This window comes from Rhea americana, unplaced genomic scaffold, assembly GCF_003343005.1.
Source record: "Rhea americana isolate MKP2758 unplaced genomic scaffold, rheAme1 scaffold_16, whole genome shotgun sequence".
In the NCBI taxonomy this organism is placed as follows: Eukaryota; Metazoa; Chordata; class Aves; order Rheiformes; family Rheidae; genus Rhea; species Rhea americana.
This window is the reverse complement of record NW_028185705.1, coordinates 5,278,090-5,292,920: the sequence shown is the minus strand read 5'-3', so window position 1 is coordinate 5,292,920 and position 14,831 is coordinate 5,278,090. Positions and strand designations below refer to the sequence as shown.

The 14,831-nt window shown below is 36.8% G+C and overlaps 1 protein-coding gene across 6 annotated transcripts; it reads right to left on the bottom strand.

Annotated features, from left to right (window-relative positions):
* Positions 1-275: 275 nt before the first annotated feature.
* UBA3 (ubiquitin like modifier activating enzyme 3) lies at positions 276-14,713 on the bottom strand. Of its 6 annotated transcripts, none has more exons than XM_085300079.1 (18): positions 14,648-14,713; positions 14,471-14,512; positions 11,614-11,734; positions 10,550-10,630; positions 8,877-8,959; positions 8,192-8,272; positions 7,505-7,548; positions 7,159-7,223; positions 6,219-6,374; positions 5,986-6,088; positions 5,382-5,495; positions 3,826-3,879; positions 3,315-3,351; positions 3,151-3,232; positions 2,091-2,191; positions 1,907-1,970; positions 1,755-1,809; positions 276-1,028 (listed from the first exon to the last, which is right to left on the bottom strand). In XM_085300079.1, exons 1-18 carry the CDS (start codon positions 14,665-14,667, stop codon positions 940-942), a joined length of 1,392 nt encoding a protein of 463 aa, XP_085156205.1. In that variant the 5' UTR covers positions 14,668-14,713; the 3' UTR covers positions 276-939. The 6 variants fall into 6 exon arrangements, with proteins under 6 accessions (XP_085156205.1, XP_085156207.1, XP_085156210.1 ...); XM_085300081.1 differs by having other exon boundaries at positions 14,637-14,680; XM_085300084.1 differs by having other exon boundaries at positions 14,658-14,679.
* Between the last annotated feature and the right edge of the window lie 118 nt (positions 14,714-14,831).

Below are 14,831 nucleotides of genomic sequence, written 5' to 3'. Positions count from 1 at the left end.
AGACGTTAAACTTACAGCTTCGTTCCCCGTTTTTTAATGTTGCTTCAGCTGGTGGTTACAGAGGGCGGCTTAMCGCAAACAGCCACGCGTGTTTTCCTTTCAGCCTCGGCACCTAGAAATCATCACCTGAAGTCCCACAAAACCAGGCCGCTCCCGTGTGCTCGGCCACTGGAGAACAGGTGGCTCCGCTCCAAGGCCCCTTCCAAGTGCCGTGGAGACCAGGGTTATAAGGTTATAACACTCGCAAATGCCCACTGATATGCCACAAACTAAGGTATCTTTATGGTTTTTATTAATAAATATCGGAACAGCACCAGTGATACCTGAACATAATCCTGCAATACTACGCGCAGCAGCCGTTTGTGGATTGCAAATATACATGACCGGATTTTCATGTTTGTCTTTTTGTAGAGATCGCTTGTGAACTAAGCGATCTCTTCCATATTTAACACCTTTTATAGATTGATCAAATAGAGGAAACAATGCTTATTTTAATCTAAAACCAAAAGGGGTCAGTAAGGTGACTCAGCAAATGTCTAGCAGTGTTTAAATTTAGACCTAGATCTCTGTAGTCCCTTTTGAAAGGTATCTCTTCACGTGCGTGCATGTGTTCAAATTCAACAACAAAACAAGTATTTTGGCCACCCTAAAATTTTCATGTGTGTGAAAGCATTAACATTTTGACAACAAAAACTGGAAAAAGAATGTATTCCTATACATCAGGGTTCTGTACATTATTAAGCATTTATACAAATACAATCCACCAAATATTGGCTTCTAAATACAATTCTGAAATATGGTGATTCATTTGGATTATCTAACCTTCAACAATGCTAGCACTAACATGAACATTTCAGGTTACTTTAACATCCACAATGTACATTTGTTTCATAAGTTGGATATAAATTCCTCTGTATAAGTAGTTTACTTATGGGTGAATTAAGTAGTAAAATGAAGTTTGAACAGCATAGTTTGTGGTGTAGTAACATCAGCAACTGCAAGTTCCTGGCCATCCACAAGCCCCAATTCTGAAACAGAAAGAAAAGTTCAACTACAACAAACTTGTGTTTAAAAAAAAAAAAAGGGCCATCCCCACAAACCATAATCAAGAAATAAAGCTGCATGCTGCTCATTTGCTACACTGGTAATAATCTAATTCAATCAGGAAACTAACAGAACTTGTCAAAAGTACATTAATCACTACTGATGTATGTTAATACAATCACTCAACCTTTATAATAAAGCAGTCCGATTTCTTCACYAAATGACATCTGCTCACACTTCATATTTCAACAATTCAATGCTCATCACCAAAGAATCTAAGAAAGCTATACTGCATGTAAAAAGGTAACACTGCATACTGAAAATAACAGGAAAAGAGTAGAAATTGAAAAAGACCATTCTGTCTTCTAAGGTCTGTTTTTGCCTGCCATGGAAATGAACAATTTGAGAGGTTTCTTTGCCCTCTTTTTAAGTTGCTTTTTGAGAAAAATTCTATTTCAAACATAATTTGCAGGGGAATGGTGATCAGTGATGTCACTTAAATCAAGTCTTACTCTTACATCATGTACCTCGATAGCTAAATATCTTCAGTCAGGGATGTACTGACTTTTTTTTTCCATTTATACACAGTTTAACTCTCCTATTAGTGCAAAACAAAGCTAAACATGCCACATAGAGGCAAAAAATGAGTAACTGTATCTTTCTGTTTAGGGGAGTATCTTGAAAATCTACATGTGGCAACTGAAAGATACCTTTCAGCGTCTTGGAAAGATTCGGCCTTGTTCGTTCTTCAATTGAAGCTACAGTCTGGAGGAAAAAGGAAAAAGTATTCCATTTCAAATTAAGTCAATTACGTTTTTTAAAAAGTAAGAGTATTAAACAAAATTAAGTAGGTTCAGAATACCTGTAAGTAAAGTGTTTTATTCCCCCCATACATGGTTGCTGTGATTGCTGGAGATTTCATTTGCCTATATATACAAAACATTAAAAAAAAAAGAGACACAATCAGATAAAAATGGATTTAGAAATGTCTTTTTCGATACACTAAATAAAAATCATCAAGTAAGTTGGAATAGTTGCACACTTACAATGAAGCATTATTTGTCAAGTAATCCAAGATCTCCTGCAGTTTAGCTGATGGGGAAATCTCTATGTTTTGGGGAAGTTGGCTGCAGGCTGGACAGTTCTCCTGCAAAAAAGCAGCACAGTAGCAAAGGTTATGGTAAATATGCTTTTAAAATACTGCTAATAAAGTGCTTGCAACTATTTGCCTCTCCTCTTTGTTTCATTAKAAGTGTTAATACTGTCGCAAAAATATTACAGACAAAATGCAGTTCCCAGTGAATTTGTTCACTCTTCAACTGACTGACTCCCGATATCAGCTGTGTGTTTACGAACTACAAATTTCACTTGACCTCAAATTTAGGAGTACTACAAACTTGGAAACCATTTTTGTCATAGCCTCTTTTTGAGCAGATTTGCTTCTGTGTTTTATTCTGTAAAATGCATTTCTTTATATTATAGGGTAAATCTTTGGGATTCACTTCCCAAAAAATCGAGTACCATTTTCCTCCACAACTAGCACAGGAGAAGCAACAACAGTGTTTAAATACYACTGTTGTACAAGCAATCAGCTAGCACTAGCTGTCTGAAGAACCTCCCTATACCACGGGCTACTTCATAAATAGCTAGAAATTTTGGCTAAACAAGCAAAACATTAAACATGCCCTTAGTACACTACGTAATTTTGAAGGGGAAACTGATTGGTAGAAGAACATGTTTTAGCACTGCGTGGGGACAGTGCAAAAAAGGACAGGGCATCAAAAGCTTCCATTAAATAAGACATCTTGAACTGGAGGTTAACCTCTTCCAGCTATGACTAACCCTGTTGCTACACATGGACAGGTCCCCTCTGTCATAACACCAAACCACACAAGTTAAAACAAAAATACCCCCTCATACATACTGACAACAATATTCTGGAGAAGGAACAGACTGGCAACATTGTAGTTTCTCCTTTCAAAATGTAAAAAGTATTTAGGTAYAGTGCCAGAGGCCAGAGAGGTTCAATTTTGGTTTCAGAAATTCATAGAAAATGCAACCAAAAAAACCATGGAAACAATCCTGCAAGCTTTTAATGGTACCAACCTTTCTTTCAGCTTCAAATGTGTATGTGTATAATCCATCCACATCATTGAACACCAAGTAGTTGTTAAGAGGAATGTATGCACTGTAAAAAAACCAAGTAAGTTAGTGCTAATACAAGACATAGTATTGGAAATCATGTAAGTTATTAATAAGAAATGAAGTACCTTGTGGCTATTTTAAAAACTTCAGTGGCGCAGACAGCTGGAAGAATAAAAACCAATACAATTCTGTTGCTTTTCTATCTCAACATACAGACCTTAGTGCACAAAGTTGCACCAAAAAAGTGAAAAAAAAAATACAGCAGTTTGGAAAGAGAAAAATAAATAGCTACCTGAAGGTAGCTGGTAGTACTACAAATTAATACAATAGATTCAGCACAAATCTGAGACTGTGTTAATCATATATATACATAGTGTTTTCTAGTTAGTATTTTTTCACTCTCAAATGCTGTTGCTCACTCCCACAGGCATATATGAGTTTAAAATCAATGCACAATCATATGCAGTTTCTCCACAGAAAACAGAAATGAAAGAGTAAGAATAAATTAGACCTACTTAAAAATTAATGTTTTCCTCCCCAAGTTCTTAAGTCCCAACTGGTGCCTTACAAAAATCTAAACTCTATACACTAGAGGGGARATGAGTTAGAAATCATATTCTGGTTCTTTTAGCATACCTGCAATTACTGCGTTTGTAGAAGCTACTGCTGGAATAATTCGTTTAACAACGCCTGTAGAAACAAAACATACAGTTTTATCTTTTCCAGGAACTATGCTGTGAGATGACTTTTAGTCAGAATAATTACAGAAGGGCGCAACTCAAGCTACTTCAAACTCTCCTAGAACTTTGCTAACTACAAAATATAATGCCATGCTTCTCGAGGACTTTAGTGCTTTTTATTCTCTTTTAAAGAACAGATAAAGTATGCGGAGGTGAAAAGAAAGATATCACACAAAGAATTAGTGAACCAATTCCAAAAACAAGTTTGCTTATTTAGCATAAGAAGTTAATTTACAACAGTTTTATTCCTGGTTAACAGGAGAAATGCATAGAGATATTCGGTTTTGGTATTCCTTATGCAACAACAGACTTGCCAAACTGTATTGGCACCTTCATCCAACTCTTACTGAACCCTCCCAGACAAACAGCACAGTATCTCTGTGGATGTAAAGCAAGTTCCTGTGTTTAAAGTTAGTACCATCGGCAACAGGGAGGAGTCACTCTTTTCTCAGGCCCGGCCAAAAAGACAGTGACTTCCTCCGAAGTCTTAAGTTCTTGTGGCTTCTTAGTATTACTGCACTCCTTCAGACTCAAAAACACACACACCAATATAAGAATTGTAATTTCTTCAGCCTTTTTTCTGCTGTATACTTTATAATGAAACCATCTTYAAACACTGAAAACTGTGCAGCCATTTCTATGTACATAATTGTATTTATAACCAGAAATCTCATGTCTATGCAAAAAAAAATATTGAAGAAGCTAGTATAAACTACTGCAAACCAAAAGATCCTATGCAATACAATAGATGAAATCTGAGGAAGGTGCACAAGCAGTCAGCTTGCCATTCTTTGACAGAAAGGCAGACTGAGGTTCAAGCATGATATTTCAAGTCCAACATTTCAAATTTATTCTCAGTACTACAAGTTAGCAAATAAGTATAAAGTTACCACAACCCCTCCACACGCCATAGAACTCATTTCCAGAGATTACRTATGAGATTCTTCACTTCTTTTCTATGTGGTTATTTTAAAATGCTGATTAAATACGTGGCAGCATTCTTCACTTGCACATGAACAGAAGCACACACAGCCATAAAAAAAAGAGACACTGCAGTCTTAACTAGCCTAAACTGGCATAAACTGTTCCTAAAAAAAARAGACAGTTATGTTCTTTTGTTCCCACTCTTTGAGCCAGCAAAAGCAGTCACAGTGTAAAGCAAATTGTGAAGCGGCTCCAGGTTAAAATTAAAAAGGCAAAAAGAACATTCAGTTTTGTCCCACATAAGTTCCCCAGTCTGATTCATCAAGAATGTCTAAATGTCTGACTCATCATGAAGTATTTGCGCTGGCAGATAAAAAAAAAAGATACTTGTTTCTCTTTTAAGCTCTCCAGGAAGAAGGCCACTACTTCTTTCCCAGCAGAGCTGCCAGCTTAGTCATAGTAAGTACAAAGAATGCCAATTCAGTCCAATTGCAATGCCACAAATTTAGTGAAATGCCATAYCCTTACCTTGGGTGAGTCTGTAAGTAACACCTTTAATATTAAATTGCGATGCTCTTTCTAAAGACTTCTGATAAATCCACTGTATATGTTCAGGGTCATCCCCATCCAAAGGAACATCTTCTACAGGAAAGTTAATTTACAGATAAGTAACAGCTGCAATAGTTCTTCACAAGCACAAAGTTATTTTTGTTTAAAAATATCTTGTTTAATTTGGATGAAAATGAATATCCCATTTAACAATTAAAACTTGACGCTATTGCACTCAAAAAAAATCRAAGTATGATTTCTATAAAAATCTTAAGTTCTAACACATTTTATACACAAACTCTCTTAAYTCTTCAGATTTGTAAAGGAGTTACAGGTTACATTTTGGGTCAGGAAAGATACTGTACAGTGAGAAACAGGTAAATGTACAAACAAATATGGGACTGRAAGGCCAATCTGAGGAGAGAGAAGCTACTACCAGCTCGGAGGAGGCTCAGATTCATTATGACAATGAGCCACAAGAGGTCAACAGAAGGTAAGAAGATTGTTTGACTAAACAGAGTTTAATCCTGAAGTCAAAACAAGTTAAGATGATAATTTAGCACTGATGCAATATACTAATTACCTCCAAAAGGCTGCTCCTTTGGCCACTGCAATATCCTGACATACTCAATACAATGCTCTGGTAGTCTGGGCATAGATGCAATAGTACACATGGGAAAATTGACCTGGTGAGGTAAGAAAACAAGCACAAAACAGGAAAAAAAWTAAAAAGGCATTTAGTACAGTTTTAGGAAGAAAAACAAGCAAATCAAAGAATGGAATATAAAAAAAGAAAATATCAAAGGCTGTAATTACCTGAGGAGGATAGAGTTCTAGTGTGCATTCAACACATGCTGTCATACCAGGAATAATCACACGAGCATTTCCTTTAAAACCTTCTGTCCCTCCATCTATTAAAGGTATGATGGAACTTGGATCCAGGACACCATCTTCATAATGTAAAAACGACATCTAATGAAAAAAGAGKTTTTTTTTAGAAGTTATAGGAAGAAAACAAAAGTCACCTTGGAAATCTTATTCTTATTGGTATACCACAAGATTGCATGCTTAACATATAGGGTATTAAAAGGATACATAATGAATAAAACATTGCTCATCTGTCAGTGCAAAAAAGCTTCACCTACCATCTCCCCCCGCCCTTCTCTCCCTCCCAATTAAAAATTATTATTTCCTTATAGTATACTGGAATAATTGGTTGGTTTGTTTGGAGAACTTGGGTTTTTTTGCCTTTTTATTTTCTTTAATACTTGTAAATACTCAAGATCATTATTTTTAAAACAAGTTCACAATGCTGAAATTATCTAGTTCAATATCCAGCATGCTATTTCCTTGTAGCAGTGAGATTCCAAAWGGCAACACTTTTAAGTCGCAGCAAGACAATTCTGTTTGGCTATAAGGAAAAATTCCTTTTCACAATGGAAGTATCCAGAGAGGTTGTGGAACCTCCATTCCTAGTAATTTTGGAAACTGACTTCACAGGGCACTGAACAACTTGCTCTAACTTTGAAATTAGCCCTGCAGGACACTGCACAAATGTTAGCTAACTCTGCTCAAGAAAAAGGCACATAACATAGCATGCATGTTATTCTCTTTCAAAAAAGGCAGAAATAAATACAGAGAACTGAATTTCAACATCTCTCACTTCATTTTAATGATACATTTAGCACAAATCTGTTCAATTTTAGTTATCTATATTCAAGCAATAACCAGGTTTTAAAAAGATCGAAGACTTTACCAGCATGCCATTTATCCATCTTCTTGCAATTATAGAGTCCAGCCCACAAACAATAATATGAAATTCTAGGAAAAAAAGTTATTTAAAGTCTATATTAATGCATATTTCTTAAGACAATCAACATATTCTGTCCATAGATTTTCCACAGGAACTCACTGTAGTTCAACCATCTCCCCTTGGTTATCTAAAGACACTTTTATTTAAGTTTTGTCWGTTTGTTAATTGTACTTCCAGTATACCATAGAAGACTAAAATAATCTGCAATCTAACTAGCACGAAAAACAGCAAGCAACAACTGCAATATTCTAAAGTACAAATGTGTGTTTTGCACGCAAATACCACTTACGTCGATAGAAGCTTTCATCCATGTCTTGAATCTTTTTAAAGTATCTGAATGTATGTACAGTAAAGGAATACATTTAAAACAGCTGATTTTACTGATCTTCTATTTGCAAACCTAAAGCCAAAAGATTGGATAATTTATCACTGAAGTTTTATATGGTATTTTTTTTTCTAAAACTAAGTGGTCAGAAGACTCAAAATTCCTATAGCTGAAGCTGTATCACCTAACAAAACAAGTAAGGGACACAASATAGTAGTTACGTGCAGAAGAAACCTCAGCAGACAACTATTTAGGGAGCTCAGAWCATGTGTTCTCATAAAGCACTGTATCAGCAGTGCTGCTTTATGTTTTTAATCTAACGTGTCTACCACTATGTACTCAAGACACATCGGTGAATAATCTTGTAATTCTAATATCCTACTGAAAATCAGGATGCTTCATTCAAATAAAGCAGATTTAGTGGGAACATAAGTAATGGTTTATTAAAGCTTAGGTTTCTTTCCACATGCACATTTCCTGTACGCTAATGCTATTCTGAGAAAGAGCTCTCAATCATTAGCTGAATCAATCTGTTTTTTATTGTATARAGAACAATAACTGAAGCAAAAAAATTTAGACAGTCTTTCTACCTAGAGCCTTTTGGGGCTTTTTGAAGCCTTCCATGGCTACTACTTCTCTATGAAAGGATACGCTACAACAGCACAGTTAGGAATGCGGTTATTAAGGAATTCTGCGGCAACTTCTGCTTTAGGTCGTCCAACATCCTTAGGTCTAGGGTAGAAAAAAAAAGAAGCAATTTCAAAACCATAATTTTAGTAACATTCAATGTCTTGAAAATCTATGCCTTACAAATACTGAATTCAGTGACTAATAGACACTGTAGGGCAATTTATCAATATGGATAATACTAAGACATTCCCACAAAGCATCAGCAATGAAAGCTCCAGTTATCTAAACACATCCTTGTAATTAAAGTTATCAGCTCCAAAAAATACAATGATTTTTTCATCTTATTTGAAAGAAAAGGGTAACGGAGAAATTGATAACTCAATCTATGTGCATGACTACCTTCTCCATTAGTCATTAATTGTATTTAAACAGTAAGAAAYGTATGTTAATTTTCTTCAGGATCAAACCATGAAACCACAGATCTTAAAATAAGAAGGACTTACACGTAATATTTAGTTAACTGCAAGTACTATTCTGATATGAAAGTTCAGAAATCTTTAATGGCATTTTGTTCAACCAAAATAACAACTGCATGCATACATTTTGTTTAGGTTCATCTTAAAAAAAAAGGGGGGTGGGGGGAGAGAGAGAGAGAGAGAGAGAGAGAGAGAAACATGGAAAGTCAAATCACAAAAATATCACTTACCGAAACAGAAACTGTCGATTGAGATTAGAAACATCTATAGTATCCATATCAATGACATGGATCTGTCTAAAACCAGATAGCGCCTGTAGAAAGAGAGTCAGCCTCATTTAACAGAAAACAGAATGTCTACAGTGCTTCAAAATTCATTTCAGATGCTGAAAAAGCAACATTTTGAAGACCAAAAATATTTTTTCTTCATTCCATTTCCAGGTAGACCTATAAGGTTTTTTTTTTTGTTAAAATGTTGGGTTGCTAATGCTGATATTTGGATAGATGGAATTAGTAACATTTCAATAGTTAAAGAAAGTGGYCTACTAAATGCAATACTGCTTTAGCCTACAATATCATAACACACGGAAGGCAACAGTAGGCTCATCTATATTAAGCTCCCTCAAAACTAGAGTAAATCAAGTATTTATTGCAAAAACTGCAGAATCTGAAGAAATACCAAAAGTATTCCTGTTTCCAGAGGGTAGGAATAGGTAAACAAGTTTACTTCCTCTAAAATTTTWTATTTACTGAACTTCCACAATTTTCAGAGTTGATATAAATGGCAGTGGCACATCCACCCTCAAATCACAGTTCAAAATAAGACAGTATTCCTCGCTGAAACTGAATGCAAACGAAATTCACCTTACTGTCTAAGAACACACAGTATCTCTGACAGAAGTTCTACCTGACCTCTGTCCACAGACAGTCCATCACTAAATTTGTCAAATAACAACGTTAAAGTAAAATTGTCTTAAAACTGTATTGCAGGTTTGATCCGATAAAATCACAACATCTGTCATGCACAGAGAAATAGTCTAAACTGTAGTTAAATGAAACTGAATGCTGCAATTAAAAAAAAACAAAAAACACTGACTTTAGTGACAGGAATGTTTTGTGATGTTCTGCAGTGCATCGWTCTAAACTCTAAGCTACACTCTAAGGGAGGGTTCTGCTTTTGGAGATAATCTTGAATTTGCTGATCAAGAAGAACCAGAACACCTAAGATCCGCTGCTCAGGAAAGCAAAACAGATTCCAAAGACATGAAGGTYCCCGTACACATAGTAATTTTGGCTCTACTAGTTTCACTGTGAAAGATTATGAATAATTCCAGGAATTTCTGCCTCCCTTTGAAATAATCTAAACATGTAAAAAAAAAAAACTGAAATTAGATTAGCTATGACTATTAATCCTTGTTTTTGTACTAGCTAGTTTTCTTACTTGAAATTATCACTTTTCATAAGAAAAGAAACATTTTTAGTCATTATCTTCCAAACAACACTTCTTTCTGTAGTTACATACAGGATTTATTAAGTTTGCTTCTTTCCTTAGATCTTACAGCTAGAGTAAACTCTCAACATTAGACCGTATCTGAGGCTGCATGTGAACTTTTGCCTATACACAAACAGTCCCATGCTGTTCTTCACGACGAGCTTTGAGATGGCTAAAAAATAATGTACAACATGCTAGACTATCATCTTTCAAGCTTATTAACAGAGTGCATTCTCCAAGTTTATATATACAATTGGTCTGTATAGTCACATATTTTATGTTTTTAAAGTGTAATCAAAATGTATAACAGTGATATAGAGTCAAAGTCATCAAACTAGCGAAGTAGAAAGGATAATTTCCTTTAAAAAATAAAYAAAATCTAAGAAATAAAGGATGAAAACTGAGTAATTACCAGATTTTTCAGGAGTTCACATCCTAATCCTCCTGCTCCAATAACTAGTACTTTACATGTGTTTAACAAAAACTCAAGAGCCTGCAGAAAATATAAAAAAGAAAAATTAATACTTTGAATAGGAAAAGTATGATTTGTCCTTTGCTTCGTAAAACTTATGATAACACATTTATAGGCCTAAGTGTCTAACAAGCTTCACATTAAACAACTTAGATCAATAAAACAGTTTGTGCTTGCAGGTGTAATTAGATATTGGACTTTAATCAGCTGTTTAGTTATGCAGTTCCTATATCCTAACTTTAAGTGAGATCTTTGTTGATATCAATATTTTGTTTACATTAATTTTCACCATGGAAATAATAAAGGGAGACCTTACTTTTACGTTTAAAAAGACCACTTATTTCTCCAGAGTTTGCTCATATATTACACAAAATAAAGGTAAACAGACAGAAAACATTGCCATTCAAAAAAGAATTGAGAATTTTTAACTAGATAACTTCCTTCTGTGAACTGTTCTACCAGACGGCAGCTACACATTAGTAAATATTAGAAAAGAATATTTAAAAGTTAACAGTAAAATATCCTCAACTGTAAACTCTGAAACAACAACAACAAMAAAAAGAGGAGGCAAACAAAAGAAATGATTAAAACACTCTAAATTTTGCTTTACCCTACCGAACACCCTTCTCAACTCTGTAAGTACTCKTATTAGGCTTAATTCCTTCTCTCCTTATGAGAAATTCCTTATTGTGTCCAATTTCTCAAAAATCAAAATGCTGCTATTTTCATGTGGAACCCCAAGACAAAGTAGAATTCACGTGTGTACAATGTATATATACACGAAGAGAGAGCACTTGCAGATGGTAGTGCACAATTAACAAATACAAGCTTATACACAGAATACAGTATGTTCCTTCTACTATCTTAACGTTTCATTGATGAAAATATATGCTTTTCATGCAGTTTTAGTAATCATACATTGCTGGTGGTCAATTAATGAAACTGTTTACATTAGTTTGCAACACACGCTACAAATTTTTTTATTTAAAATAAGTGTTTCTCACTTGAGTGCCTGGCTCGAAATCAGGATGTGTGAATGGTCCAGATCGCTCGAGGAACTTCTTTACATGGTTCCAGCGACCTTCCCAGTCTCCAGTGTCCCCACACCCACCATCAACAGCCATTCTGCACAGAACATAGTAAATTCAGCTGCAAAACCRTAGAGAAAAAGCCACACCTCTAAAACATATTTTTATCCTCACACGTAATGTTAAAAATACTTCAATTACTGATCATTCCTGCAAAAGCATCTGCATGTTCTTTATGCATGTTTATGCGCATAAACATTTGCATGAGTGGGATTTCTTTGTGCAGCTAGAAAGCAATAATATAAACACATAGGAAAGCAAAATAGAGAAAAAAAACTAACATCTCAGTAAGATCCACTGATTTAGTTGTGACTAGTAAAAGTTGACCTGAAATGGAAAAAAAAAAAAGTTCTACTCTTTTTGCTTTAAATTCCCTCATATTTAAAGAGGACATAGAAAAAGAGGTTGCTCCTTTAAATYTGCTGTTTTTTCTTCAGTGTCAGGACCTGGATTCCTTTCTTGACAGACTTAAGAGAGTTCACAATTCATATATTAGATTTTCAATAGGTAACTGCAATTGTGAGGCACTGAATAAACAACATGCCCCAACATTGTCTACTCTGAATCACCAAAGCAATTTATCAAATGTTCCCAAAAAAATAATCTTGAATGCTCTTTACCCTCAGTTAGTATCATTTAATTTAGAAAAGCTCAATTTTACAGTCATCTCCAGAGCCTGTCAATGTCAGCAATATGAACTGGAAAAGGATGTATGCAATCATCTTATTTTATATTTTAAAGACATTCTTTTTCATCAAATACTCCACTTCATTTTTTCCCCTTTTGCAGGTCACTTCTAATAGTACATAACTATGTATTTAAAATGTCAAGAAACTTCCTGAAATAATTCAAAACTAGCTAACTCGCTTATGTATTTTTCTAACATAAGATCATCACAACCTATACAGAACAAGTCTTAAGACAGCATACTTCCCTTTTCAAATAAGAGCTCCACTCAGTATGAATAATTATGCTCTCTGTTAATAAAAAAAACTTAGCTCCTTATAAAAGAGCTTTGCAATCTTGAGTATGAAAGATTGTCATCACTGATAAGTTTTATTTACTTCCTYCTATGAATGCCTATGTCAATAACTCTTGCTGAGTTCAAATTTATTGTTACTTCCCCCGTCTCATCTCAAAATAGAAAGAAAATCTAGTCAAAACATCAAGATAATGATTTTTTTTTTCTCATGGCACTCAGAAAAATGAACAATATAATATGTCCTTAGTGACTTTAATTTACACGCAGTAATTTTGCAAAAGATTGTCAAAAACTGAGAATAACTCCACTGAAGGAAAGAAATAAATGCAAAAATAATCTGCTTCTATTTTGATTGCAGACTGAACGCATTCCTTGCCAACTGTTGACTTAGGATAAATTAATAGTTCAACAAAATCTAAGAGGTTTCTTTGAACTCATAGATGCTGTCTCTGACTCTGAAGTCTCTGACTTCAACTTTTGTACCTCTCCCAGTTTTTACAATTTACATAAAAAATGATTGTATTAAGAAGGTATAAAAACTCCCTCCTCTGAACCTTGGACTCATCTGTTGTATACCAGTTTCAGTATGCACAAGCATCAAAAACTGACTTATGCAAACAAAATGGGTCAAAATACTTCACAGTAATTGTTTCTATAGGTTGCATTACAATTTTTAAATTGTACTGGAAACAAGCACTGAAGCTATTCATGGTGRTGCTATGAACTAATTTTTCATGCTTTTATACAGTCTATGTAAACAGCCATTAACCAGCAGCACCTTTTTTCTGTTTAGATTCGTATTTTTCTTTTCAGATTTAGCCAGTAAGATTTAGTTTCACTTTTGTAATTATTCTACAGTTTAGTTTTTGTAAGGTTGGACATTTTGGAGATCTGAAAAACATCAGTAACTCAACCTGAGACTTTATGCTTCACTTTAGAGACTTTTTTTTTTTTTAAGTGCTTAATTTTGTATTGTTACAGCTTTACCAGGTACTTGCATTATTGGACTTTAACAGAAACCTTATTTATTTCATTGAATTAACTTCAAATCTAAAATTTTTAAAAGTTGAAGTACCAAGGTCCTTATGCGGCTTTAGGCCCCAAACTTTTTCCTGTCCCCTTCACATCTCCAAAGCTCCATGCTTTTGAGGGACTTCACATGCACCCCACCACCCAACAYGCCTAAGGAGTGTTGTGACCCTCAGCCCAACACACACATGCACTGCCTGCGAGTCTGCTGCTCAGGCACGCAGGTCTGCTTGGTGATTTTGGGGAAGAGGGCCACAAGCAGATAGGAGGGAAGTGTTACAGGATGGAAGCAGATTAGGTTGCTGCGTGCTATTTTTTAAGGCTGTTAGGACAGGCACGTAGAATTTAGGGGTTTAACAAGCAGAAGCAGCTGCTCCGCAGCCTGAATTTTTAATTTTCAGCCCAAATTGAGCCACTTCCTTCCAGCCTAGAGCTAGAAGCGGCAGCGCAGCTCCTTCCCCTCCTGCCACAGCGCGCCAGCCAAGCGGCAAGCCCCAGGCTCCCGCCCCGGCCCTCTCCCAGGACAGTCCTCGTCCCCAGGCCTCACCCCTCCCGGGCCTTCCCCGCCCGCACCCCCAGCCCCCGCGCCGGGCCGGCACCGCCCCGCCCCGCCCGAGCCGGGCCGGGCCGGGCCCCTGCGCCCGCCCCGCACCTCCCGCAGGGGCTGCGGCCTCGCCCTGACCTACCGGCCGCCCTGGGCTGCCCTGCCTGCCGCTGCCTGCCCCGGGCCGGGAGCCCCCGCGCCCGCAGCCCCGCACTAACCCATCCGCCAGCAGCTCCTCTAGCCTCCTTCTTTTCTTCTCCCTAAAAGAGAGAGAATAAAAGAAGGGTCAGTATCGCGCTGCAGAGACCGGGGAGGAGGGAGAGGGGCCCCAGGGCCCGCCCGTCCCCGGGAGCGGGGCGAGGGGGCGGCCGAGCGCGCACATACAGGGCACTTACGGTTCCTCACCATCCGCCATATTTCCCTCTGCTTCCCACAATGCCCCGCCGCCCTGCCGCGGCGCCTCTATGGAGGGGGCGCTTTGCTAGAGCGCCGCTGCCGGGCAGGCCCGTAGAGGTGCAGGCAGGCGCGCAGAGCGGCGCCGGGAAGGCCAATCTCCATGGCAACGGGAGGGCTTCCCTC

Coding starts and splice junctions, on each gene's coding strand:
- UBA3 (XM_085300079.1), bottom strand. CDS start 14,667: ATGGCGGATGGTGAGGAACC. Junction 2,192..3,150: donor CATTTGAAGCTGAAAGAAAG/GTTGGTACCATT, acceptor GCTTTTTTGCAG/GAGAACTGTCCAGCCTGCAG. Junction 1,029..1,754: donor TCTTTCCAAGACGCTGAAAG/GTATCTTTCAGT, acceptor TTTCTGTTTCAG/AATTGGGGCTTGTGGATGGC.